Source organism: Lichenostomus cassidix, chromosome 1Aa (assembly GCF_008360975.1).
Source record: "Lichenostomus cassidix isolate B80296 chromosome 1Aa, HeHo_3.0, whole genome shotgun sequence".
In the NCBI taxonomy this organism is placed as follows: Eukaryota; Metazoa; Chordata; class Aves; order Passeriformes; family Meliphagidae; genus Lichenostomus; species Lichenostomus cassidix.
The window spans coordinates 35,115,407-35,143,328 of record NC_139480.1 but is presented as its reverse complement, the minus strand read 5'-3'; the positions used below and the strand labels follow the sequence as shown (position 1 = coordinate 35,143,328).

The following is a 27,922-nucleotide window of genomic DNA, read 5'->3' as shown; positions in this document are numbered from 1 at the left end:
TCCACACTCATCTCATGCTTGTAAGTAAGGCACTGTTCCCAGCCTCCCTACCCCATGGGGCACATTTCTTGATTTCATGATCAGGCTTAGACCTGTTACATATGACACCAGGAAGGTGGGAACTGTAGCTTGGGAGTGCCTCCACAAAGTCTGGCATCCTCTGACTGGAATTTTTTCAATAGGTAAGTATCCTTACAACCTTAATTATAGGATTACCATCATAAAATACAGGCTGGATATTTACGCTTGCATGTGTCTATGTGTACATGTATGGTTGGATAGACAGATTAATATTAAAGGAACATTCACTACAAGTATATGTAAAATTTTAAGAGGTTGGAACTACTTGTAGGAAAATTTGCTCTTATTGTTTAAAATTACATTTAACTCACTTGTAATGTTATTTTTCTCCACTTCACTGTTGCAACACTAAATTATCCTTCAGCTGTGTACTTGAATTTGACCATTTTATACTCCACATCAGAGCTGTCACACAGCAATTGTATTTTGATTGCAAAGAGCAAGCTTTTCTTTCCCTTTATTTTTTTAAAGAAATAGACTGGCAAAGACAAAACACAGTGAATTTTTCTGGGGCTGGACTTGCATCCAGTTGTCCCCAAATACAAAATAAGCATTACAGAAAGCTGTCTGTTTACTGTTTCTCTGAATGACTGAGAGCTATTTCAAATATCCATCTCTATCACTTGGCAACATTCTTGTCTTTGGAAGGTGTTATTAAGAGCTACATAAGATCATTTTGCTATCAATCGTAACTTGGAAATTCAGGTGCTTTTAATCACTTGGAAACTGTTCTTTGGTTTCTACAGAAAATCCTGGAGATATGGCATGAAGCATAAAACTGCATTTCTAATGCATCTGTTTGTTACTGAGTAACAGCCTGCTTCTTCATAAAATTCAATTGTCTGTGATTACTTTAAGACAGAAGCAAAGCTTAAACCATTTCAAGAATATAGAGAAAAGATGACTAGGAAATAATTTTTACATTAGTGGTGAAAAGACAGATAATGCATTTTTCTATGTATCTAAGTTATGGCTGACAGTTTTGCGAAGCTTTATGTATTTCCATGCCCGAGAATTAGCACCCTAGGAAGAACAGCTCTCAGATCAATTTTAAAGCAGGTAATATTGCAGTCACTTGTATGTCCCTCACATGAAACTTAATCATCAGTACTTAACCATAAAAGGATGCAAGTTCCAGATGCCTTCTGTTTCTATACATACTCAAATTCTATCTGGCAACTGAACATTTTATACAGGTCTGACCAGCAAAATATTTGCCTGCCTTCACCTCTCAGCACTCTTTGGCTTTCCGCTGAGCGTCTAAATAGGACAACAGAATTGTGCTGTTTCTTGATTTGAAAATGCATTGCAAGTAAACAGTGATTACAGTGTGCATAGGTACTATAACAACTATGGAAACATCTCATGTAATTACCTATGAGGAATTCAACCTAATAATCACCATGAAACTGAGTTCTGTTACTGTTTGGGAGCCACATCATAAAGAGCCACGTGTAACTAATGTTCTATCAGACTACTGGTGCTTTTACATCGTGACATCCAAAAGGAAACCTGATGTCACAGTGCTGGTGATAGACCAAAGCCCCTGCTGAATAAAATATGTATCAGGAGTTCTCGTGGCATGATCCCTTTCACTGGTAAATCCTCTACTGTTGCAGAGCTCAGGATCAGTTACAAAGCCACAAACTCAAGGACTATTTGGAAATAGTTTCTAATGATTTATCTAAGCACCCCAGAGAGACAAAAATAGCTGCAGAAACTAATGACAAGGGTCTCCAGAAGGCAATTCTAAGGTCTTTTGTGCATCTGTCCCCTTCCCTCCCACTCCCACCCATTTCAGGATTCAACTGCTCAGTAACATACGGAAGAAGAACTACGTGCAGCCATGCCAAACACTCTGGGAGAAAAAGCAACTGGATTTTTCTAGACTAAAATGTTGCCCGAGTTTAATTTCAGTGAGGAGTAGCACATGACAAGGAACATATTTTTTAGTTGAACAGTGGGAGTTGTTTTAGCTTAATACACTTTCTGAAGTGTGCTATCACTATGACAAATATACATCTTCACGAGGATAGCTTTGTTAGAAGTGTTACTGATAAGAATCAGAGAGAGTGATGGAAATCACTGTCTTCCCAGAACTGATCCTGAATCTGGAAATGTTATGGTTTAAATACACAAGCAGATGGCATTTAAATAAATTAGAAGAAAAGAAGAATTCATATACAGCAGGAGAGAACAGGGAAAGCGAGTTTAGCAGTACCTGCCAGAGATCTCCACAGAATTTTAATTAAGTGATTCTTTCAATGTCCATATACCATTTTAAGAAGCTTCCCAGCACACAGGAAGTAAGGTGGGGCAAGGGGGAAATGTACAATGGTAATTCACTTGTTTAAATGAAAGTTGTTCAGCCATCTTAATATTTTCATCGTTACACTGAAAATCCTTGGTTTCTTTAATATAAAAATGAAGTTGCTTCAGGCATTGAGCTGCAAATGTAGCAAAATTCATTGTGTTAGGATATTTTTCAGTTACAATATCCTTAGCAAAAGCAATAAAAGGTGAGAACATACATCCCTTTGAATTTCAGTAGCTTACAGAAACTAGCTAGTACAGGTGGAAGGTTTATAACTAAGCCAGCAGAATCTAGGCAGCAGCAATAGGTTTATTCAGCTCAGTAGTTATTCATTTTTTCACATCTTTTGTATGAACAGAAATCTCTGGCCTACTTAAGTCCCACTTTAATGTGTTATGATCTTTTCAAGACACTGTCATAATCTCTTGAAAGAAACTCCTAGTGCTCTTTGCTGATGTATGAAAATGTATCATCTTTACATCTGTATCTATAGGGGTTTTTACAGTACAGAAGTAAGATGTGAAAGCTCATTTTTACACATTCACATGAAGACTTCTAACTGTTTCTAATATTCAGGAAATTTTCAGTAGGTGATATTTTTTTTCTCTCACTGCACCAGTAATGCATACCTTTTAGATTTACAAGGAAAAATATTAATTAGAGTATTTTGAGTGTGTGAGTGTGCACTTTCCTCATCTGTTTTCTTTATGGCACAAGGTTCATAGTGAAGAAGCATGTTCTCAGTAGGAACAATTAGAGTTATCATGATCTTGGTGTTACATTATGTGTGAATAAGGTAACATTTTAAAATACATACATGCATATTTCAAAACAAGCATATGAAAATAAACAAAGCCATATACAAATCAGTTTAAGTGAAGCAGTGGGCAAAGTGCTTTCTCATCAGTTTTGCCTAGTGAAACTTATGTTTCTCAAAGTAATGTATTTGCTGCCCTCAAATCAGCATCTAAGGGAAAACAAAATTTGTCACAATACCATCTGGAAAGCATAACAAACTACCCCAAAGGAGCATAATCCTTCTAAAACTGAAAACATGGAGAGTTAACAGGAACACTTCTTCAGTGCTGCAGGGGGGTAAAAAAGAAAACAACCAACCAAAAACCCAATTGTTTTTCTTCTCACTTCTAGCAATGATACTGATATGTAAAATAAATAAATTCACATACTCTAAAAAGTACTAATAATCAGCATGTAACTGATGGCAGTATTTTCAAAATTGCTTTGAAAACAATTGCTACCTATGCAAAGCAACGACACAATGCAATTGTTAAAATCTGCTTTTAGTCTTTCTGCATGGAGGTTGCCATTCCAGCCATTCAGAGACTTTGAATAAGTGGCAGAAGGTACAGATTAACACTGAAACTACAGTTAAGCATCCCAAAACAGTTTGCTAAGAACTCTTCAAGCATCCAGCTTATGCTAAAAGAAAGAATGCAAGGAGTTACACAAACCCTAACAGCTCTAAGAGCCTCCAGTGAGGGAGAGATGCAGGAGAAATGTCTTGTAAGGCTTTCTTGCCTGTCTTGACCTAGGAAATAGGCTATAGTATGACTTTCAGGCTAAATAAAATTGTGCTTCTGAAGTTAGACTCTGAACAGGCATTAGCTCTTCCAGGGCTGGAGACCAAACACAGCAACTGCAACATTCAGCAAGCATAACACTAGGCAGGGTTAAAACTCGTACAGAACGTGGTTTTAGACAGGAATGGAAAAAAGATTTCATTGTATTGATTTATAGTTCCTCCTCATTTGAACTTGTTTCTGAGTTCGGCCTGAAACTAAGTCATCTTCACTTTTCAAGTCAAATGTGGGAGGCCAAAACCCACAATGCTGAATGAGAAGAAAATGCTAGTGAAAGATACTGCTGCTGATGATGTATATAAGTCTACCTGTCTCAAACAATTCCCACCAAAAATTCTTTAAAAAGAACAAAATTGCCCTGTACTCCAACTGCACATGTTAAAAAAACAGTCTGACTGAACTGTGTCAATGTTTGATGTGGACAGTACTTTAATCTGCCTTTTTTTTTTTTCTCACCAGCACAATACTTTGATTTTACTGAGCTTTACTCTTCAGGAAAGCCTCTACTTCACACGTTAAGAAGGAAAAAAACAGGAATCACCATAATATCCTTGTTTTTTGCTACCCTACCTTTGAAACTGCAAAGTTAAATGAAAACTGGAACCTTCATGAACTGAACTTGAAATTATTTAAAGTTTGTCGCATAACTATGAACCAAAATTACAGAAAGTCAAGCAAGTCCTCAGTAAATTTTCATATTTACTCAAATGGGGTCATTATGAACATGTAACTCCATTACATATTATTTCATTAGCTTTGTTTGTGAATATGCAGTTCTCTTGAAGGTGTTGTTTAAACAATGCCCAATGTGTAAGATTGCATAGGGGGACTATACATTTCATTCGGTCAACAACAGCCATTTCCTTTTTCACCAAAAGACAATACACTTGAGCAGATTGTGTAACACTTCTGTACTATTTTATATGTAGATGGTATCAGATTTCTACCTCAATTCTGAGAGAAAAGGCCATTATTTTCTCCTTGGTACTCTAATTGATATAGACCAACTGCATTACCTACTTCGTTCAACCTAAATGCCATAGGTACCACTTTCAAAAGAAAAAAATTAATGGTTTAGCACATTCTACTGCAATCCAATCTTCCTGCACAATGCCCAAGGATTCACACACCCCTCTTCTTGAGCACCACATAAATCTATCATGGTATCCTCAGTGATATCATTTATCTTTTCTCCAAACCCTTCTGTATTTGTTTTTCTGCCACATAGCTCTGAGCTTTGCATGGTAACTTTCATAGTCTCACACCACACACAGAAAGTAACTCTCATGGTATCCTAATGACATATAGACCCTATCCTATAATAAAAACTACTGCTCATAATGTCTATACAAACATGAAGTTCATTGTGGACCCAAGGCTCTTAAAGGAGAGAAAGAGAATAGAAAGCTACAGTTGCTTCCGTAAAAGATCTCAGCTGCTGGTCAAAGTCTCTGATGAACCCCCTGGACTGTCAAACCTGACAGGTTATTAAAATTGTTCTGTAGCCTCTCCTAAAAATAAAATGAGTTCAAAAGCTGGACATGGTCAATCAGGTATGAGAGCTCTGTTCAGGTAGAGTGAAAGGAACTATAAGGAAAACTACTTCAGCCATCTAAAAAGTATTTTGGATTCATGTGCTTTTAGGCATTTAACTACCTCATACCAGGTAGAAGTTCACAGAGTTTTCTGGTGATTCCCATAATTTCTATGGTGTTTCTGTTTCTCTCAGAGATCTTATCCCATTTTATAAATCCTGCAGAAGTATTCACCTCATCTTTAATCCATCTAAAAACCAGAGATCAAATTTAAACTAGCCAGATTAGTTTCCTCTCTGTGTAGTCACAAGAGATACCTTTCCTGGTACCTTCTCAGTCAAGATTTATTTCTCCTAATTCATTATAAAATGCATCATGTTCTGAAGGCATTTATGTTTCTCACAAGGTAGAGAACTAAGAATAGACACTGATGAAATTCAGTGTACCCACTTCTACATTGATACTAACGACTCAAAAGACATACTGAAGAGCAGCTTGGGAAAAATCTATTTACATTCAGATGAAGGATTCTCCTGGCTCAAAAACAGCCCTGACATTTCCAGGGAATCTCCCACAATCCCATATCCTATTACCCTCTCATAACAGCATCACTTTTGGGTTTGTGGGTTTTTTGGGTCTTTTTTTTAATTACTCATTTAAAATCCAAGCTGATTTAGCTGAATAGCCAGTGGGGACATTGTCAGATTTGGTCGCCTTCTTTTTACTATGGGCTGACTGAATTACTACTGGCAATAATACTCCTGTCTGAATACTTGCCTTGTTTGAGAGGTATGGATTTGATTCATGTCACAGTTAAGGGGCGGGGGGGGAATCACAACATAATAAAATGAAAATAGTTCATTCAGAAGAGGATTATTTCTACTGGGGCCCATTCACCTTTATTCTATATAAAGGTACTTTATTCCTATATGTAACCTTTCCCACCTCCTGCAAACAATATCAGACTTGCCACGCTAATGCAACAGAAAGAGATCAGGTACTCCTTATCAAACTTCCAAAACCTGTTAGAATGCCCACTGTGAGCCATATTAAATTCACTAATGGAAATAATTGGCTTATCATTTGAAATAGTTTAGAACATTATAATAAGTCCTAAGTGATGACTATCTTTTCCCTTTTTTGTTAACATCATACTGTGGATTGATTTCCTATATGGTTTGTTTCAGTTTAGTAATTCACAGTTCCTTTTTCTATTTCAAAGCACTGTTCTGAGAAAATGCACTGCTTTTCCCTAAGCCTGGAGCTGGAATTTTTCCCCCGGTGTCCTGACCAGTTTCTGTTTTGAAGTGCTCACATCTTAGAAATTAAAAAGAAAAAAAAGAAAACAACACACCCCAAATCTCAAAACAGAGGCTTCAGAGGCCAGGAAAGAAGTGACACCTGACTGTTTTTCTGTGTAGGAATCTGTATCAACAAATAGTCCTCTGTGTGCAGAAGCATTATGCTTGCTTCACATAGCTGGCCCAAGAAAATCATAGGCTTCAACTCTGCTGCCTAAACATGGGTGATAGCCCCAACTGAGATGTTCAAAGTTATTAAAAAACAATAAAACCATGTGAAACTGTCAGGTATGGGCCAGCCATGGCCCAACAGAATCTCATTTCAAGGCCAGCAGGACAGTAGGTAAGAGTTCTCAGGATACCCCATGGCATTTAACAGTGCCAGTTAATTATGTTTAGGCACATGAATCAAGTTCTTAGTGCCTGCTCTCCCACACTTTCTCATTCCAGAAGACTTAAATTTTCAGGCTGGCAACCTGTTAATCACGAGGCAACCAAACTGATGATCATTTTCAACTACTGTAAAAACAGGAACAAATAAAGTAATAATTAATGCTTTAATTTTATTGACAGAGAAGTAAAAACAAGCTATCTTGCTGTGTGCAGTAGAGTAATTTCAGGTCAGAGTTGGACAGGTGGAAGGATGCCTCACCTTGCTAGAGAGAAAGAGTAAGTATGAGGGTTGAATTGTGAAACTTTTAACAGACCTTAAGCAGAGAATGCAGGCAATAACATGGAGGTTCACCCTAGAAGGAGCAGCAGAGACAGAGGAAAGGACAAACAAAGGGGAAAGAAGCAGTAGCACAGAGAGTGCTGATGAAGATGATGGAAGATCAAGCAGGGCAGAAGGCAACACTGCAGTGAATAGGTTAGGAACATTAGAGTCAAGCTAATAGTAAAGCACTTAAATCAAAATGAAGAGTTAATCACTAGTGCTCATAGCAAGTCAGCTGGCTAACATAACGACAGCATCTCAACACTTTTTTCTGGGCCTGCAATGACTCATTCTGCACCAGGCAGCAGCAGTTCTCTCTCACCAAAATATTCACGGTCAACAATCAGGGAATGGAACAGAGGTACGTGAGTTTCTTTAAAAATCAGAGCAAGAACATTCCCCTGCTAAACTTCTTCCTAATGGTTGAGCTATTTTTTACATTACAAGAAAGAGTTTAAACTCTTCAGTGACACACTTTAAAAACTGAATCCCGTTCACTAAAAGTACTCCATGAGCAAATGTGAATGGTCCAGCCTTGTCTTCCATTGTGCAACATGTTCACTAAATCCCTTAGAAAATCATTTTCTGAGACTTTGCATTCACAACTCCAAAGTGTTTTATGTCGCATAATGAAAACAGAACCATATAATTTTTGCATGAGGCAGATAATTAGTACCCTAAACATACCTCTAAAGAAAAAAAAAACACAAAACAATAACCACACAAAATATATCAGATGAAACTCCAATGTTTACTATAGAGCAAATCTACAGCAAAAGATTTTAAGAAGTCTGAGAATATCTTTCACTTGGGGATGTCGGTGGAGGAGAGGCACATGAGCCAGCAGTGTGCGCTCACAGCCCAAAAAGCTAATCATATCCTGGGCTGTATCAAAAGCAGCGTGACCAGCAGGGCAAGGGAGGGGTTCTGTCACTCTGCTCCACTCTCATGTGACCCCATATGCAGGGGAGTCTTGGCTGGAAAAAGCAGTCAGCCCCTCCACCTCAAACCATTCACAACTTAAGAATCGCAACTGTCCACATGGCAGTTATAATTCACTATAGTGTCACTTTGACCTTTGAGGCCTCTGTTTTGAGGTGGTTTTTCAGTTTGCTTTTTTGTCTTTATAAATTTCTAAGCTGTGCATACTTCAAAACAGCAACTGGTCAGGGCTTCAGAGGGAAAAATTCAAGACTATTCCAGTCTCAAAGACCCTCATAAGAAAAAGCTCTATGCATACAAAGCAGCTTTTTGTGTGGCGCAAATGGGATTAAAAATTATTATGTAATATAGATACAGAAGTATCTTGTATTCACTAACCATAGGAATATAATTTAAAACCCTTCTGCATATCTTTTTAGATTAAATAAAACCCAATACTTTATCTACCCATCACTTTAACTAGTGTTTACAATCGTAGTACTACAGTCTTGGAAAAATCTAGGTTGTTTTAAAAGACATTATTTTTTTTAATGAAATTCATATAAAAATCACTAGTTTGAATCCTTACACAAGCACCTTCCAGTTCAGGGTATGATGCAGGGAAAAAAGCACAGACCTACATGCTAAGTAGAATTTTTAACTGTAGAAATTGGTAATTCAAGTTAGAGAAAATCCCAATTCACATTCATTACCATTCCAACTCTTAACACACGAACACCCCAGCATACACCACTGGCAATGCCTCACTCAGTAGCTGGCACAGCACCTCCATAGTAAACTAGCCAGTATTTTCAATGACAGAATTATTTTGTAATCATAAATTGTGGTTTCAACCAAAATAATTACATTTGGTTAAGTTTTTTCTTATTATTTTCTTATTAGAACTGGACAGTACATGAAATCTTTTTTTAAAAAACATCTATGTTTGAAATAGAACATTTGCTGCAAAACTGATGTTGACATTAAAAAGCTAAGTACGTTCTTCATTTTTCACTCCCACTTTCACATTTAGAAGTGAAATTAAAAATTCCTGCAATGTCCCCTAAAAAACCCCATTCTCATTTTCTTAAAACTTTAATAAAGTACTCAATTCTTTGCAGTGGTAATAGCAGTAAATCAGATGAGTCCTAAGCTTTTGGAGAGCCCAGGTGCACTTTCAGTATCAACAGATCTTCCTGATACACATTTTTTCCACTGCTGTCGCTAATGCTGTTTTGTCTTTTCATTCAGGAAATTCTTCAATACTACTGCAAAATCCCAATCATAGCTAGATTACAGTAGTACCATTTCTAGTCCTTCTCTCCACCCATCAGACTATTGTCCCTAATCTTCTAAAGTTAGAATTATTTTTGAAGTTTAAAACAAAAATAAAAACTCGTCACTCTTTCGGGTTAAAGACACCAGCACATGCTTAAACACAGCAATCAGTGATTGGATGAACTGTTACAAATTATACCTGCATTAATATGCAAATAAAATTTTCAAAAATATTTACATCAGTGAGTTCAGATATTTTTCTTCCCAGATTTACATTAAATAAATTAGACCTTACTGCTGTATAAAGAATTATTCTCTATATTAATTATTTTCACAGTATCACTACTGAATAGCAAAAATCTTCAAGCAGAATTTCCTATTAACTCAACACTTTTACTACAACTACAACTATTTGATGAAAAAAAATACAGTTTTACTTGTGGCTGTTCCTCCTGTTCTGTTCCAAGAAGATCCAAACTGGAACATACTCACTTCCAGTGAGATATTTTTAAAAGATATGCCACAGCATACTAACAATGGATATAGCATGATGGGTTTAAAGACCATACCATATATTGCAATTTTCAAAGATATTCTGAAGCAGATACAGTTACTACTACTGCTGCCAGCTGCCATTCTCAATAAACTACCTGAAGTAATGATGTTGGGATGTTTTGATGGAACTAGATGATCTTTAAGATCCCTTACAATCCAAACCATTCTATGTTCATCTTTACTATTCAACAGCAAGTTCTTGATTATTTTTCCCCCTCTAAGTTTTTGGCCCCTGTAACTCTAGAACTGCCTTTACAAAACATTATTAACATATTTGAAGACATATAGGAAAATACACACAGAAATTCTGTTTGTACTTAAATATGCCATATGCTTGTTTAACCCATCTGTATATTTCTCTAGGAGAACACTGCCTGCAACCCATTATTAAAAGACACCAAGAAATAAATGTCAAAACATACTTAGAAAAATTTTCATGCAATACCCTCATCTACAAGCATCAATTACATTATCTACCTCCTACACCATTAGCTGTAAGTCAAATAAAGCTACTCAGCAGGCAAGGGATTTAATGAAATAAACCCTGACTTCCTGCGAGGATCACCTGTGGTTCCAACTCTAACACTTCTGATCAAATACATGCTCTCCTCCTGCTGCTGGGCAATAGGCTTTTCTGAAGCTTTATCAAACATGTTCCAAAGGAGGGAGGGTGTAATAACACTATGTAAAGTATCTAAAATTAGTAGGACAACACCTGATTGTGGTGAAAGTGAGATGAGAGGAAACTATTTTTAAAAAAATAATAGAAATTGATGGGGTTTACATTTAGGTCACAGCAAAACAAATTCACAGCAATTTTTTAAATAAACAACAAGACAATCAAGCTTGTTTACTAATCATCATTAATAAGCTATATGAGCCATAAAAAAACCAAACCAAAACAAAACCAAAACAAAACAAAACAAAACAAACAAAAAAATAAAACAAACCCAGACCCACAGTCTTGCACTGCTACAGGTTCCCAGTTTTCACAAGTATTTTCACTTCTGCTCCCCATTTAAGGCTGAGGCATCAAGGTACAAATATTACAGAACAAACATCTTCCAGTGGCTGTCTCATGGAAGTAAGGGCCAAAATAAACATCCAAAAAACACAGAAAAACCCAGTCCACATATCAGTGAAAGGTCTCAAATTCTCTACCCATTGTCTAACAAACGTAAGTACTGTCTGCTTCCTGCTCCTTTCAGTCCCAGATTGGAGAAAGCATAGTTTGGCTTCTCTTCCTCTACAAGGAAAAATTTCCTACTTATTGATCCTTCTGAATTAACCCAACCATTTCTTAACTTGAAATCAAATACAGTCTTAGAATTCCTTTAAAATAGCTGACAATCTCTCATTTCTGGGTTAACTTCATATTCTTCAGGAAATCTTACCTAATTTTGGCAGGGAATAGGGCACTTTGAAATAATCTTCATAAAACTCAATGAGTCTCCTTGTAATATTTAGAGCATAGTCCCCTGATCCTCTTCGGATTGCATCAGGCCTTGCATATAACCGTACCTGTTAAAAAAACAAAGCAAAAGTCCAATCTGAGCATCTGCCTTTTAAATCTATTCTACTTGCAGAGGTGAATTAATTACTCAAAGGTTGCTATGAGGTGGCAGGATTATTCCCTTAAAGCCACATATGACTGTCATACATTTGTCAAAACATGTCATAATTGAAAACCAGAACTACCACAATTAAAGTTACAAAGTTCAGAAGTCGCAATCTCCTACTTCTTTGTGTTGCCAAATAAAAAACTTAGCACTCCTTGTATCAAAATAAATATTCAAAGAAAATACATGTGTTTGCTAGAGATATGATGGGAGAGTGGATTAGTATTAATGGTTCTCTGCCTACACTGAATGTAGGCAGGATGCAGTGACTCAGTAGGAGAGAAGTTCATGGTTTGTTAAAGCCACATTATATCAAGCCCTGAAATTATTAGTAGACTGTGGAGAAAAAAAAATAATCCTTCTCTTCGCTTTTCTCTGGCAGTGACACCGTTACCCTCAATGAGCTATGGGAAGACTGCAAAAACGACCATTTTTAAGCTCATTCATATACACAAACAACATTCCTGAAACCTCCATGACTGCTTTTGGCCTCTGTTTTCAGAAAGCAGTAAATGAAAGCTGTTTAAGTAAGTCACAGACTGCTCTGTTCAGTATAACACAGCTCACACATTTCACTACCTGGAGTGAACCAAGTGAACAGAACTCACCTTCATAATTCAGCATTGGAGTGTGACCCTGATTAGGGAGGTAGCAGAAAGCACTGCCAGGTTAGTACTTCTTCCCTGTCCTTACAGTCCATAGCACTTCCTTCAAGCAAAGATGCACAGAGCCGAGAACTGCTAACCAAAAAGGGGATAGAAAGGAGAGCCACTTTTCCTTCTCCCTGCTCATACACTGCCTGATGTAAGTAGTGTGTGCTTTGTCTCTAGTGACAGTGGCAGGAGGTCTCTCCCTGCACTACATAATGACCTGACGTAAATGAGACTCTACTGAATGTCAGTCCTAATAATAATATCTGATTCGCCAATACTTTCTGTGGCAGGATTAAATCCCAGCCAGGATTCTGAGGAAAGCAGTGGGGCAGAAATCAGAAAATATCAGTGCAAATATGAAGGAGAAATATGAGCTCTGGAATGTTTCTAAATGCTCTATTCTGGACTAAGAAAAGCCAATGGAATTTCTGGGTTCAGTGAAAGTATTACCAAGTATCGCTTTACTGCTCTTTTGCTGAACCGGTTCAGTTATCCAAGTGCAAACCAGATATCAAGCCTAAGCACAGAGTACCTGTCAATTATTTTAACCCACTGTCTCTTGGGTTTTAGTATGGAGACAATTTATTTGCTTCATTACAATGTCCATCTTTGTATTTAATCTTTGTGTTGTATTAGACTCGGTGCACAATCAACCGTACATAGTAATCAGTCGTAAGGTAAAACAGGTAACAGTGTAACCTAATGAGATATGTAATAAAGCAGACTTCTTATAATCACTGCCTGAAAGTACTTAGATCATTATCTGAACCCCTCCAAATCACTACTTTTATTTATTGCATCCTTTCAAAGTTAACAGTGATGTGTACATTAAAAGTTCCCTTATATACTAAACTAAACATAGGTTTGAACATAATAGGTAATAACCACAGAGATTCTAATCCAAAATTCTCCAAAACTTCAGTTTATGGAAAGATGTTAAGAATCACAATTAGATTTGTGATGAACACTGTTTTGTATCATTAAACCTTTATACACAATTTTGTGTAATTGCTTTACTGGCACAGTTTACTGTATCAGCAAATTAGGGAAAAAAGAGTCAGTCAACCAAGTATGCAAAAAAACATTCAGTTTGACAGTGGCCAAATCTGTCCGTAATAAGAAAAAGGACAACAGAAGGGAAGAAAATAATAGGCAGATAGAAGAAAAATCAAGGTTCAACTTATTGCATTACAATGAATGTCTTCTGGCAAATAGAGAAAAGGCATTTAATGGTGTCTGAGATGGAGCCAAGGTACAAAAGCTGCAATGCTGCAAACTCTCATTTGTCTCCAGCCTAATGCTGAATGTAGTTTTATTTTGCCTGTAAAGTTTCCCTGGGTGCCTCTCTGCCTGCCCAGAACAGCTCAGGACTGCCAGGCCTCTATGGCTCATACCAAGGTCACCCCTAAGTTCGAACACATTTCAGAAATTACTGGTGCCTTTGCCCAGGTCTCTCAGGGGATTTGAGGCAACAGATATTGTCAAAGCAGTCAAGCACCTACAAACACTGGGTCTGATTCTGCCTTTCATCCAGCAACCAGTGAGCATGAAATGCATGGAGAACCTCAGACACACCAGTGCAGACCCACCCCAGCCTCAGAAATTCCCTCTTGGTTAGCAGAGGCTACCACTGGGGACAGTCTGTGGCACTGCCTACCTGGTTGCTGTTTTGGGTGATGCAGTCTGAGATGTCATTCACAACGTGAGGAGCTCGGTCCAGAGTTCAGTCTAAAGGCTGGCACCGGTAAGTTTGAAACTGAAGCCCCTAACTTTCACACGCTGATGTTTTTTAATGTGCATGGGCTTACTCTGACAATATCTTACCTCCAAATTCATCAAATGGGGACTATATTATTTCTTTAGTTTGTAAAACTCTCAGAGTAAAGTAATAGACTATAAAGTTTTTATATTCTGCTCCAAAGAGGAACTTAAATACATAAAGCAGAATGATGATTAAGATATGAGATTTGTTTAGAATAATTTGTTTGTTTGTTTACTACTTTCATGTCAAAAGGCAGGTAGGTAGTGTTACTTTAAACTGCATTGGACTAAACAATAATGCCCAATTATTATATACTTTCCCACAGGCTGTTTGATCACTATATTAAGAATTCGATTTTACAGTAATTTAAATTTTTTAAAAAAAGTTTTCTGCAGGGTCAGGCCTAAATATATAAATAGAAGCAGTACATGTTCTCCTACGAAAGACAAACAGGTTTCTAGTACAAGTGCATAATTCATCACTCACTGCAACAGCACCTACTGCCCTGCAAATATTATTAATGCTCTTTTTCATAATCTTTGCAAGATTAGGTTAGACAATTATTTTCATGTAAGAAAGTGGAGAACAAAGAGAGACTAAGACTAATTCTGAGTGCCTATCTTGACACCTCTCAATGTCAAGTGTATTTAACGGTTTTATTGCACATACTTAAAGCACTGTTCCCATTATATCTCACTGCAGTGGTGAACACTTTATACAAGCTTTGGCCACAGGTGCCTTAGTTTGGGCATTCACGAAATCAGTAATACAAAATTAATGGCTAAATGGGACTGTCAGTTTGTTTGATTTACTTGGTGTCCCATAGCAACTCTGGTGGCAGAGGCAGAGAGGGAATTCAAAGCAGGCATTCATCCTTGTGACCATTTAACAACCTGCACCAAGCACCTTCCACATTTGGGAATTAACAAGGTACGTTCTGTTTGGACAACAGGTATATTAACAGCACACAGCTGGTGTTCTGATGCAGTATAGTTCCCTGTGTGCCTCAATGAAAAATACCAGAAATATGTCATGAGGAATCATATTCGTTGTGACACTGCCATAATACCTATGAATATAACAAAAGTTCACACAGTTAACCTAAATTCTCAGGATTTTCTTAGTTCCTTTGCATCTCCTACATTTGCAACTACTACCAATTTTTCAACAGCAGTGCTGACTACTAAGAAGAAAAATCCAGGCCTCTCATTTCTCATGGAACTAAACTGTCTCTCTCCTATCACAAGTTTGAGCAACAGGTTTGCACCTACGGCCCTACAACCCAGACCTCCTCTTTAAAAGAGACTGTTGTTAACAACTCTAGAAGTTATCAGACATTCTAAATGAAATATCTGCAATGTATATTTTCTCATTCTTTTCTACAGTGGGCAAAAATGTGAGTTGTGTCCCCTTGTTTGCCTTCCAGAAGCCCTGAGTAATATCACAAGCACTTTAAATAAGCACAATATTCAGCCACACTCAGATAATATTTTAAAAAAAACATCCTGAAGGATTATTTTTAAAATATTAGTAACCTTACTCAAATTCTTAGAATTATTTTGGCAGAAAAAATGCTAAAATATTCCTGAAACTTGTACGGTAAATTCCATGTATTTGTTATAAGTGATCAATAGACTACTCCTCTATAGTTAGTCAAAAGTATTTGCTGTTTAAAACAGCATACTTTTACAAACAATTTGTACATATTGCAACATTTTCTCTTGTCTCTCTCAATATTTCAGCATTTTCTACCTAAAATAAGACAAACAAATTTTAAAAAAAATTGTAATACCAGGTTGCCAGAACAGATAAACGTGATTGGGAAATGAGAACTGTTTCCCATAGAAAGAGAGAGTCATGATATATGCTAAGAAATGTGCAACATATTTAAAACAAATCACAGCTAACTGAAGTCAGGTTATTAACTACAGGGCATGAGAAAATCTTCCTGTCTAAAGCAGCTAAAAATTATCCATCAGAAAAGAAAGTTAGCACTTAAAAAGAAAGGAGAGCTTTTCCTGTCTTGTTAATTCAGAGTGCTTCAAAAAATGTGAATTAGTAACTATGCATAAGGTACAACAGGCAAAATTCTGACAAGAACAACTCTAGACAGCAACACATCTTAATTTCTAGAGAACAGTATGTTCACCAAAATTGTTTCCATTGTGCCAAAGACTAATTTCACCACATAAAAAAACAGAGGAACAGGTTCAAAAGTAATAGAACAGTTCTATTTTGAAATTTTAAAATCACTACTTTTCTCTCGTTGGCTTTTTTTTTTTTTTTTTGCATTAAAATGTAAGTGAAAAGGAGAAGATTAAACAGATGAAGAATGGCAAGGAAAATCCTGCTATAAGTTTTTCACATTATGTGAAATACTTTGGGTTAAACCAAAGGGTTTGTACAATTCTTCAATGCAGGTAGGAGGAATATGGAAAACATTTAGCATTTTGATCATGGAAATAAAAAGTAAAAATCCATTATTTACTCATGTCTAATTGAAAAAATACTGTGGTCCAACTTTCGCTCCTACAGGAATTCACTAATGATAAAGGAAGACCAGAGAGAACTGCAGAGTGTTCTCCCTCTGGCACTAGAAGACACTAAAAACCTTAGTGAGTAGTGCCACAAGCCTGCCAACCTGCATTCCCAGGGAATTAAGGAACTTGACAGCCTGGCAGAAATCAGGATGTTACAGTAAGAAGTTTGCATGCCTGAAGCATGCCATACACCAGCGCCCACCTCTTACTTCAGAATTAAATATGAACTTCTACGTTTGAAGCTTGCTTTTGAAGATATTGTTTTCTATGTCACCTTCTATTTCATGTGTGCAGCCCCTTTGAAACTTTCATTCTTGGAGTGGTGTTACCTTTTTAGAGAAGCATCACTTGCCTGATATCAAGACATTTGTATTCTTTTATTTATTGTTATAGTAAAGTTTACTGATCACAAAAATCCCCTATAATAGCCTGCATTCATTCTGCAAGGCACCTTTTCTTTAAATGTTTAGCCATCTTTACCATGTCTTAAGACCACTCCAATTGCATCATTTGTCTTCCCCTATGCCCTCGGGGAAATCACAGCTCACTGGATGAGAAGTCCTACTCCAAGGAAATAAAGTGTACCTCTGTATTAGCAAGGAAAGGCTTGTGAAAGCAGATGGCTCATTGGGCTCTAAAGCCCAAAAACAACATCCACTGACTTTAACTGACTGACTCCTGTTAACCACAGGGGCTTTCAGACATTCTGGAGACATGAGTGGTCCAGCCTCTGGACTACGGACACCTCCAAGGCAACCTTCACCAATAGCGTCTGCCATGTGTACGGTCCATGTTTTTAGATCACCACTCAACCAGTCATTGTTAGTCAGCTGCACAGGAAGTAAAAAAGAAAAAAAAAAACCAACAAAACTAGTTCTTTAAAGAAAGGGCTGCACTTTGGTCACAGCCACTGATAATTCAGATCATGAGGAGCAGGACAGGATCTTACATTTCTATCTCATGTGCTGTAAAGAAAATAGCTCTCTGAATCTTGAGAACAGCCTGATGCAGAGTTTACAATGGTAAACATTGCTGTATTTCTGTCACAGCATCAGGTACAATAAGGCCAGCTTTGAGGCTGACAAGGGGAGAAGATGCACATATAATCCTAACCCTTGGATGACACCATCTGGTATCACAGATATTGCCTCCCATCTCACCACACCAAACGACTCCCGAAGGTACCCACATGCATGGAGCGCCTTTCCCCAAGCCTGAACACTGTCACATCACACAGGTATGTGCAACCAAAAGAGACTCAAACCTTGCTCTGATTTAGCTGCCCGCTATCACGGCATCTCTCCAAGCAAACACGGCTGATGTCCCAAGGCTGGCATATACCTATTTTGCTAACGTCTAGATGCTCCCTTCTCCTTTCTCCCGTCTTTGATCCATTTTGCTACATGTACTTAAGTCTGAACAGACAGAGCAAATGGCAGTATGGAAATTGAGCAGAAGCCTAATGACAACCATAAATCTTGTTTTCTCAGGCAAGCATGGATTAGGTAACCCTGTATCAACACAGGAATCCACTTCACAATTAAGGATAGTTATCCCTCCTACCTACTTCACACAGAATTAAAAGTAACTTTGTCAGGTGTTTTAAAGAGGCTTAGAGCGCTTTCCCATTATGAAACAGATGTTTCTGCTCATCAACTGGTGTCAGCAAAGCCATCCTGGGAATAATGTCTGTTCTTTAATCCCTTCCTCAAAGCCAGCAGACTCCACAAAAACCACTGTTCTTGGGAGGCCCCTCCAAACATGCTCCAGTCCTTTGTGTGACTATACCCACAGGCTCAGCCCAGCACTGGTACATCTGGGATCTTAAAATGATTTAAAGATCTCAGTTCAGAAAGGGCTTATGCATAAATTTAATTTTAAATACATGTTTAACCTCAAACATGCCTTTACATGTTATGGTTACGGAAGGCCCTAACATTTGAATAGAGCAGCCAGTTACAAATTTTATAAAGGGGGGAAAAAATAGAGTTATGCTCCTTAATTCATCTGTAATACTTCAGCAAGTGACACTCACAGCTGAAAAACATATGCATTGCCTCTGTACTTAAATGCTCCAATTTATTTGATAATCTGAAATCCCTTTAATCGTTATTTTGCTGACTATTTTAGGCACACATATTGTTTTTGCTATTGTTACACATATAAAGATTTGGTCACATCACACGTTTAATACAGCAGATATATGTCTGGACCCAACAGCCTTGGCTGTGAACTCCCTGGGTCATTTCTGCAAACAAGACGTTGCATCTCAGATGGGTTTTTAAATGTGATAAATTCAAAATAAATAATGGTTCACTACGTACACAAACAAGGTACAGGCCAGGTTCCACCAAGAATGTGTTTAAGTTGTTTCACATGTGCACACACCTCCACCAAAGTTTTGTTTGGTGCAAATGCAATAAATTTTACAACATTGATCAGTAAAGGAGAGAGAGAGGTAGCTGTACTGAAATATCAATTCTGCTGCAGTGAACACAGTTAAATGTGATAATGGGAAGAAATTATGGAAGAATGCCTTGTTTCAATCTCCCATTCATTATTCTTGATGGACAATACTCAAAATAGACTGCATGATAATAAAATGTGCTTATTGAATACTGAAGGAACAGCTCATCCTTATAAGATTATTTTACTCCAAACTGAGCAGTCACACACAGCACTGCACTGAGCCATTTTTGAATATAAATAAAACAAAACATGTTTAAGGAACTGAAGAATTTTTTTAAAGCTAGCTGAAACCAAAGAGCATTCAATGACCTGATACTTTCTAAGGAAACACCTTTGCTAGAGATTGGATGGAACTCTTCTTCATAGGAAGCAAACATCTTTGAATCCTCATTCGAGACTGGTTTAACAGACGGGTTAAAATAAGAGAAGCCATCACTAAAGATAAAGTGTATATGAAAGAAATGGTCACTAAGGGAGTTACAGTGGTAGAGAGATGTCTCAGGAAACTAAATCCAAGCACTGCAAGGCCTGAACATTGTTGCAGGGGCAAGGGAAAGAGGCTGTGAACAGAAATAATTTATATTCCTGGATAAAAAACTTACAGCCTGCCAGAGAAAGAAGTGAGAGAAACTTCTGGAGTTCCAGGTGACAGTGGGAAATCAGGAAAATTGAGCAAGGAGATTGCCAGCTATTTTTGGAGGTGTGAAAGAGGGGGAATAGTTATGTGCAGTCCCTTTCTAAATAAACATGACCATGTGGGACAATCATCTAGTTGCCTCATCAATTTCTCACCTCAGCCAAAACAAATGCAACTGCTCCAGCCAAAGGTGCAACAATATATTCTACCAGGAGGCAAAACTGTCATGCAGACATGCTGCAATTTCTAACTTGAGATCATAAAATACTTTGGAAAGTTAATGAGCTGCACTCACATATAAATCCAACCAGTGCTCAGCTGGCATACAATAAAATACTGGCTATGTCACTGACCACAGTGCCATTAAGATTAATTTAGAGTACTTAGAATCTCTATCATCTTGTTGAAATGGCTCAGGGACAGAAAGTGAACATGTTAACAACTAATGTAGAACAAATGTAATTACAGACACCATTTCATAGCCATTTCAGCCAACTAAAACTGCCACAATCTCACCACCACATACTCAGTCATTCTGGTTTGACTCTTCCATTACATCAGCACTACAGTTCATCTCCTCTCACAGCAACCTGCCAGACAGATGTGTCAGCCAACTATGCCAACCATAGGTGAGTAGACTCCAGGTAGCTCAGCTTCCTCACCTGGCCACCCATGAGTTCAGTACTAGAAACAGCATGAGAAAACATTTGTGGAGAGAAGAGAGGACCATGAAAGCCTGGTTACAGATAAATTTGAGTTACTACAGAACTTCAACCTAGGAGCAAGGTTCAAGTTCTTCTGAAGTGCTATTGTAGCAGATTCATTGTCTAAATTGTCGAGATTCCCCAGGAGTTAAAGCTCCTTCCAGTCCTTTGTAAGTGGTGAAAAATCAGCATAGCTTTAAGTAAGAATGCACAAAGATTTACATTATTTACCTATGACATATAAAAGTTCTGTATCACAACCCCAGTGGTAAGATGAGGTGAATGAGGTGAAAAGAATGGCTTTTTCCTCCAGAAAAAGTATCTGCAGTAGATGTATACCAACAGTTAACACCAATTTTGATTTCCTTTGGTTGGGCTGGGATCAGACTTAATTCTCTTATTTCCAAGTACTATTTATTCCCTATATTATAGTCAAAGCATTCATATCATGCATCATTCATAAATATTTCACCTATTCTTGGTTAAAAAAAGAAGAGTTACAGAAGTACACAAGTTTAAAGTGCTAACAAGTAGTCTACAATGTTTAGCAGCCCTATAGCATGCCCATTTCACCTGGCTAGAGACTGCTGTGTCACTAGCACACAGATGTTACCTTAGAGTGATTCCACTTGAAATGGCAATATAAAAACATTGTAACTGCTTATTTATATTTTGGCATTGTCTAGAGAGAGTCAATATGACAGCAAAATTCCCCTGTGCTTAGTCAACTACATAAATATGAGTGAGAGATATTTGTTATTCTCAGTCTTTCTGCCTAAAAAGCAATAGGCGAAACATGGGGAAAATGAACTGTTATCATCATTCTAAAAATGAAAGTTATCAAAAGATGAGCTTAATATCAGGAAGAAAGTCAAAAAGAAGAGCCAGAAATAAAACTTGAATATCACTACCCCAAACTGATAAATCATCTTTTCAACATAAATCAACAAATTATTATTCCTAAACATATTTTATGAAAAACACCACCTTTTCTATCACAAATTTAAAAAAAAAAATAATCCTGTTTTCAGGTTCCTCAGTCACAACATGTTTTTCAAAACCCAAACCTAAACTTTAGTCCAAACTGTAGACCTTTATCCCTACAATTGCTTAACTTAGAAGGCATTCTGAACACTGAAGTTTCCCATATTGACTCATGTCTAAGAGCAACCAGCCCATTCCCATAACAGCTTCTCTCCAGGGGCTACCATGCTGAGGCTTATTTAGCTTTGTTTAAAGGCAAAGGTTATTTTATTATTCACTTAAAAATAATTATGTTAAGAGATGTCAACACAGTGGTCACCTACAAAACAGCTATTGAGTAAAGTGATGTACCTGTCCAGAGTGTAACAAAAAAAGCTGGGAGGAAATAGAGACAGACTGTACATCACAAACCAAAGGTGAATGCAAGAGCATGTCAGTACTCTCATGTTTCACATGAAATCTGCACACCCATAGGGGAAACCATAGTCTGGTAGATATACATTTCATCCTACCCATCATATGTTTGCAGTAATCCTGATCAGTATCAGGAAAAAAAAATCTGCGGCAAATAAAGGGAACCACAGAGAAAATACAGTCACAAGAAAAGCAAAGCAGGAGCACAGCTCACCTGTGTGCTCAAAAGCATTTACTCTGCACTGCTTTATAACAGCAGCGATAAGCAAGAGGAACACAGCAAAGTATCTTGTGAGTTACATGTAAACTTAATAGAAAAACTGTTGGCAAGGTAAACAGATTAGTGCTGTAAGGTGCTGAGTTTTAAGGTACCCTTTAAAGCTTGCTGGCATTGAGGACACACAGCACTTCATAGACAAGTCTGCACTGTGCTGCATTGAGCTGGATTTTTTTGTGAAAAATCGTACCTAGCCCTTTGAAGGAAGAAAAATATGCACATGGGAAATGGTGTGCTCTGACTGGTATAAAATCCACAGCACAACCAAAAACAGGTTACACCAATATGAGTAGCAATCATATTAACAGTGAGAACTCCTTCAGGCTAAAAGGAGCAAAGAGAAACAATTAGGCCAGTGAAACTAAAAACCATAAACCATGAAAGAGGGAATCAAGAAATCAAGTTTTTTGTGTGGACAAACACTAAAATCCCCTAAAAAGCTTCACTAAGAGGTCTTGCTCTCACTCGCAACTAATGTTTCAAACATTGTTAAAAATCTCCAAATTGACAGCGCAATATAAAAACAAAACAAAAAAAAGCTAAATGCACTAATAACATTCAAATACTTTTGCTCAACTAGCCTCTGACAAAACCATGGGCAAATTAAGAGAGAGGTAGTTACCTATCAATTACATCTCTAACCGGAGGGATTTCAGCCCCTTTCTGAGAACACTAATCTCAGTGTAAAACACAGAGATGAAAAAGACGAAAAAAATTAAAAGGCAAAGTACAATTATAAATAGAGAAAACAAAATAGAAGGGCTGAATCAATTAGAAAATTATTGTGTCAGGACTCCCATCTGAGAAAGTTCAAGGCCACAGCCAGGAAACAAAGTAATTTACCACCTGACCACCAGCCAGCAGAGACACAGATAAGTGGCAAACCCAAGTTTTTGCACCAAAACACAGATGAAGCTGCAAAATTCAAGTACCCTGACATGTACAAACTTAAGCAAATAATTTCGATAATTCTGAAGCATGCTGGTGTTACTCTACAGAATGCACATTAATGTAATACATGAATTGTTTAAATTAAAATACTATAAAATGTTTAACTGCAGGGTTATTAACCATATTCTTTCCAATATATGAAATGCTCAGATGTTTATGATTATGAAAAATATTTTTGCACATTTTATCATTCAAATTACTTTCCTCATCTTAAAACTTGCACTACTCAGGACATATTTCCCATCAGAAGGATGCAAGTTAATCAGTAATGTCCTCTGCATGCCGACAGAAAAGGTCAATTTGCTAACAATGCTTTCTCATCAATCACGGCTCAAACACCACATGTGGTTTACACCCAAGCAGCCAGCCAGTCAGCTAAGCAGCTGAGGTTAAACTAGGTCTGGATGACTATCATACAAGTTTCCTAAAACAAAACAATTTGCTGAAAGTTGACCTCTTCATTCATATCAACGTGCTGGTTAGCATTAGATTAAACTAGAGCGTTTAAGACAAGATCAATTATAAGAAGAAACAGGAATAAAACCCTTTCTTACAAAGAAGTCAAGGCCATTCTTTCCCCAGGAAGCTAACTAGTGCAAAGCAACAACATGGTCCAACGGATTATGGGAAGATGAAAAGAAGAGGAAAAAAGTGGTCACATCGAGGCAAAACTGAACTTCCACTAAAGGTTTAAGTCTTAAATAGCATGTCAGTTAAGGAAATAAAAAGACAAAAGCATTTTTACCACCATCATTACTTCAGTTCCTAGCATATAGAATGGACTGCACAGATGTGTTTCTTTGCTGACAGTGGAGCAGATCACTGTTGTTTGAACAGTCCTTCCTTCTCTTTTTCTAGCTGATGAAGAAAGCTTTTCCTTTGCTCAGCTTCCAGCTGACATTCACATCAATAGAACAGCTCCATTAGTCTCTCTCTTTTTAACACTTTCTTAGAGTCTGAGATAGCATTCCCTCTCATGAGACTGACTGCACAGTGCAAGGTATACCTTTATTTGCTCTCACCATATCTCTACCTACAGCATAAACTGTGTCTGCAACTGGAGGATCTGCAGATTAATAATCATTAAAAACAATTACTATGGGAATATCAACAGTGCATGGGCAGCAAAAGCATTTGTGCACTTTAGCAAGTAGACACCAAAAATGTAAAATCTTTTGGAAACTTCCACAAGATAAAAACACTGGAAAGGATAAAACAGCACCTTGCAAGGAAGGTTCCTCTAAGTTTAACATATCAGAACAGGGCCTCAAACACCTTCCTCCCCAAGGTTTCTGGTGCTTGAGTGTTGTTGGCAGGACAATGAAAGACAAGATCTGTCCTGCAGTTCATATATTCTTAATATATGCAACAAAGCACTACCACTAAGGGAAGCTTCTAAAGAAAACATTTCTATAAATATAATTGACTAATACTCTTCTGCCAGTTTCACCTAAAGCTCTCAAGTAAAGGCTACTGCCTCTAAAATATCTGCTATACTTATCCCATTAGAGTCTTCAAAGCTGCCATTTTCTGTGAGGAAGAGGAACGGGGGTGGGGGGAAAGATGAGGGAATAAAAAAGAAATCCCAGAGAGAAGTATTGCTGCTGGATTGTATGCTTACAGTGTTGATTGACTCCTTCATAAATGGAAGGCCAAAGCTCAAAATGCTCCCTGGTTCAAGGACCAGTCAATCTCATCAACAGCAACCCAAGGGATTAAGGCTACAAGACAGCCAACTTCAGCTGCTGTACTTCAGGACCTCCCGAACACTACCCAGCCCAACCACCTCTACGCATTACATTGCAAATCCAAACAGGTTTCTTGACTTTTACTGCATTTTACCATTGCCCAGCTTCCTCATTAATTATTAAAACAGTAATTAGGGAACTTTACCTGGTTTTTTTCCTCACAAAATGAAAGAGCCTCATTTACTGGCACCAAAAAAAAACCAAACTAACCACAAGATCACTGCAGGCCTGTAGGTGGTGAGCTCAGATAATGACAAGCTTTTGAAGGAGAAGACACATGTGAGCAACCTCAGCAGCAGCCTGACCTTGCTCGTGAGGAGAGCTCCCCTCAGCAGCAGAGCATGGCACAGAGGAGCTGGCAGGCACACTGGCATCACTGCATGTTACAATCCAGCACTGCTCAGAGACACATGTAAGGCAGAGGCAGAGCCATGTCTGAGCTAATAAACTTTGACTCCCAACACAGCAAACGACCTGGGACACGATGCTCTGCTGACAATGCTATCCCACTCTCCATTCTAGATCTCATTAAGGGATCCTCATGCTTGTACTTGCACTGTACTCCACTGAGAATTACTCATCTCTCCCTAAAAAGAGCAGATGAGCTTCATTCATTTTACGCCAACACAGGAATGGGGTCAAGTATGAGCTGTGCAACAGCTGTAAGTCAGCTGAACAACCATCATTCTCCACATTCTTCTCCATTATTTTCCATATCTGGACACTGTAACATAAACTCTTAAGCAGCAGCAAAGCCCACTCCAATGATCTTCTCTGACCCACGTTTCACTGATGCGCACTCTGCAAAGCACAATCATTTAAAACTCTTGAGAACTGATTCTTGTTTGAATGTTGACTTTTACTGTCATTTGTGCTGAGATGGCTAAGGGCTTTTCAGACTCTTGAGCAGTAGGAATCCTGAAAACATTATGAATATTTAAAAAACACAGTTTAATAGGTGGTGGCCTTTGAGCTCAAAAAAACAAAAGCATCTTCATCACACTCAAGAAAGTGCAGATATTTTGGAACAAACTCCAAATCCTAGGTCAATGAGGGCTTAGGAATTACAGAAATAGATCAATTTACAAGGCTGTTCACATAAGCAAGCCAGTATGCAGAGTAAGGAAAAGATGTGATAACACTTCATGCCATTTTGGTCCTCCAGTTTCAGAAGAAAATTGAGGTAAGAAAGCAAATACAAGTTTAAGGGATTGTCCACACTGAACACTGCAATGTTTGAAGAGTTGATCTGCAATGCATTTAGTCCCACATTATACAGCATAATCACAACTATACAGTCTCTCTAATTAAATCAGTGGTATTTCTAGACCTGACCTTAGTGGCTATGTTACCTACCCCTCCCAGTTTATATACAGGCAGCTCTCCCAGCTATACATTGCACTGCATTCATACAAACATATTCAAGGTCTTAAAACCTACAACAATCAATATCAACACAAATATTTATAAAGTAAAGGAATGCATGAAACAATACCATGGGAATGTTTCTGACTCCTGTGATAAGAGTTATCAACAAATTAAGATCATTCTGTGGACACAAAGCCAGAGTTCCAAATAGGATTGTATTTTGTAACCTAATCTGAAAAGAAAAAGGAGCTCTGGTTCTGAAGTTTCCTGTGCACTTGTGGATTTCGATATTCATTTACTGAAATGAAGAAGCTAGAGAGGAACAACCCAGAAAACAAATGTATTTTCAGCTGTACAAGGTGTTTAGAGGCCATTTGCAGTAATTTTGAGTCATCATAAACAGCCAATAGCATATTATAATACTATGAAATGCTATCCAGAATGTTGGATTTTAACTGGGAGGGAAGGGATTTCATTATTGCTATTATTATGATTATTATATTACTACACTGCAAATAGGTACTGTGGAGACACAGCATCCATGATTACAGAGTCTGTGGTTCCATAGTCAGCTATTCAAGAAGAAAATTCCAGCTTGCAAACAGTTTGCAGATGTTCAAGTCTTCATTAAAAATACATTGTCAGACCCAATCGGGAGCAAAATGCAAGTTTGCAGAAGTCTTTCGAAGTTGTTGTGGATTCCTTTTTGTGTTTTGATTCCAGTGTAGGCACATTCTAAAATGAATTCTGTTTCCATTATGAGTTTACCACAAACAGTACAGCACTGTGCAAATGCATAATAACTTGAAAAATTAATACTATTTGAAAATAAAACAGAAAATGCACTTTTATTATTTCTTTTGATAAAATGAAATTGGTAAGTTTGCCAAAATTATGTCTTTTACCACTACTACTTTCAATTGCAGTGTAACTTGGTCACATAGATACCATTACTTCAATCTGTAACCCTCAGTGGTAACTCTGCTTTCACCACCCTGAGGTCCAGCTGCCTGCATGCCAAGGTCCATCTCTGGTATTGCCTGGCTGTGAAACGACTGAAAAAGACCTGCAATGAAGTCTGGTATTGCCTAGCTGTGTAACGACTGAAAAAGACCTGCAATGAAGTCTGTAACTTTCATAACAACATGAAAGTTACAGAGTTTAAGATTACTGAGACATCATCATTAGGCCAAAGACTCAAGAAGAAAATCCCAACACAACGGTATAAAATCAGAGCATGATTAGCTGGCCCCACTACGAAACACCACCTCCCGTCATCACCACCAACAGTGCTGACAGAGCTGGTGGAAGATGGCAGCTCAGCAACTCTGAACCACACTGGACAATCCTACACAGCCAATGCCTCCCAGGCCAGCAAGGATTGTGAGCAGTGGTGAGGGTACCAACAAAGGGCCTAGCAGCTCATTAACTCTTAGGTATCTTTGTGTGCATTATCAAACAAATAACTGCTTTTCACTTTTAAGATTAATATATT

At 37.7% G+C, this 27,922-nt stretch overlaps 1 protein-coding gene across 1 annotated transcript in view; it reads right to left on the bottom strand.

The window, feature by feature from the left end:
* TRHDE (thyrotropin releasing hormone degrading enzyme) overlaps positions 1-27,922 on the bottom strand; it is a 193,662-nt gene that overhangs the window by 143,537 nt on the left and 22,203 nt on the right. Inside the window, exon 3 of the mRNA XM_085045076.1 lies at positions 11,696-11,822. Within this exon, the coding sequence (XP_084901202.1) occupies positions 11,696-11,822 (127 nt within the window). The remainder of the gene's footprint in view (positions 1-11,695; positions 11,823-27,922) is intronic.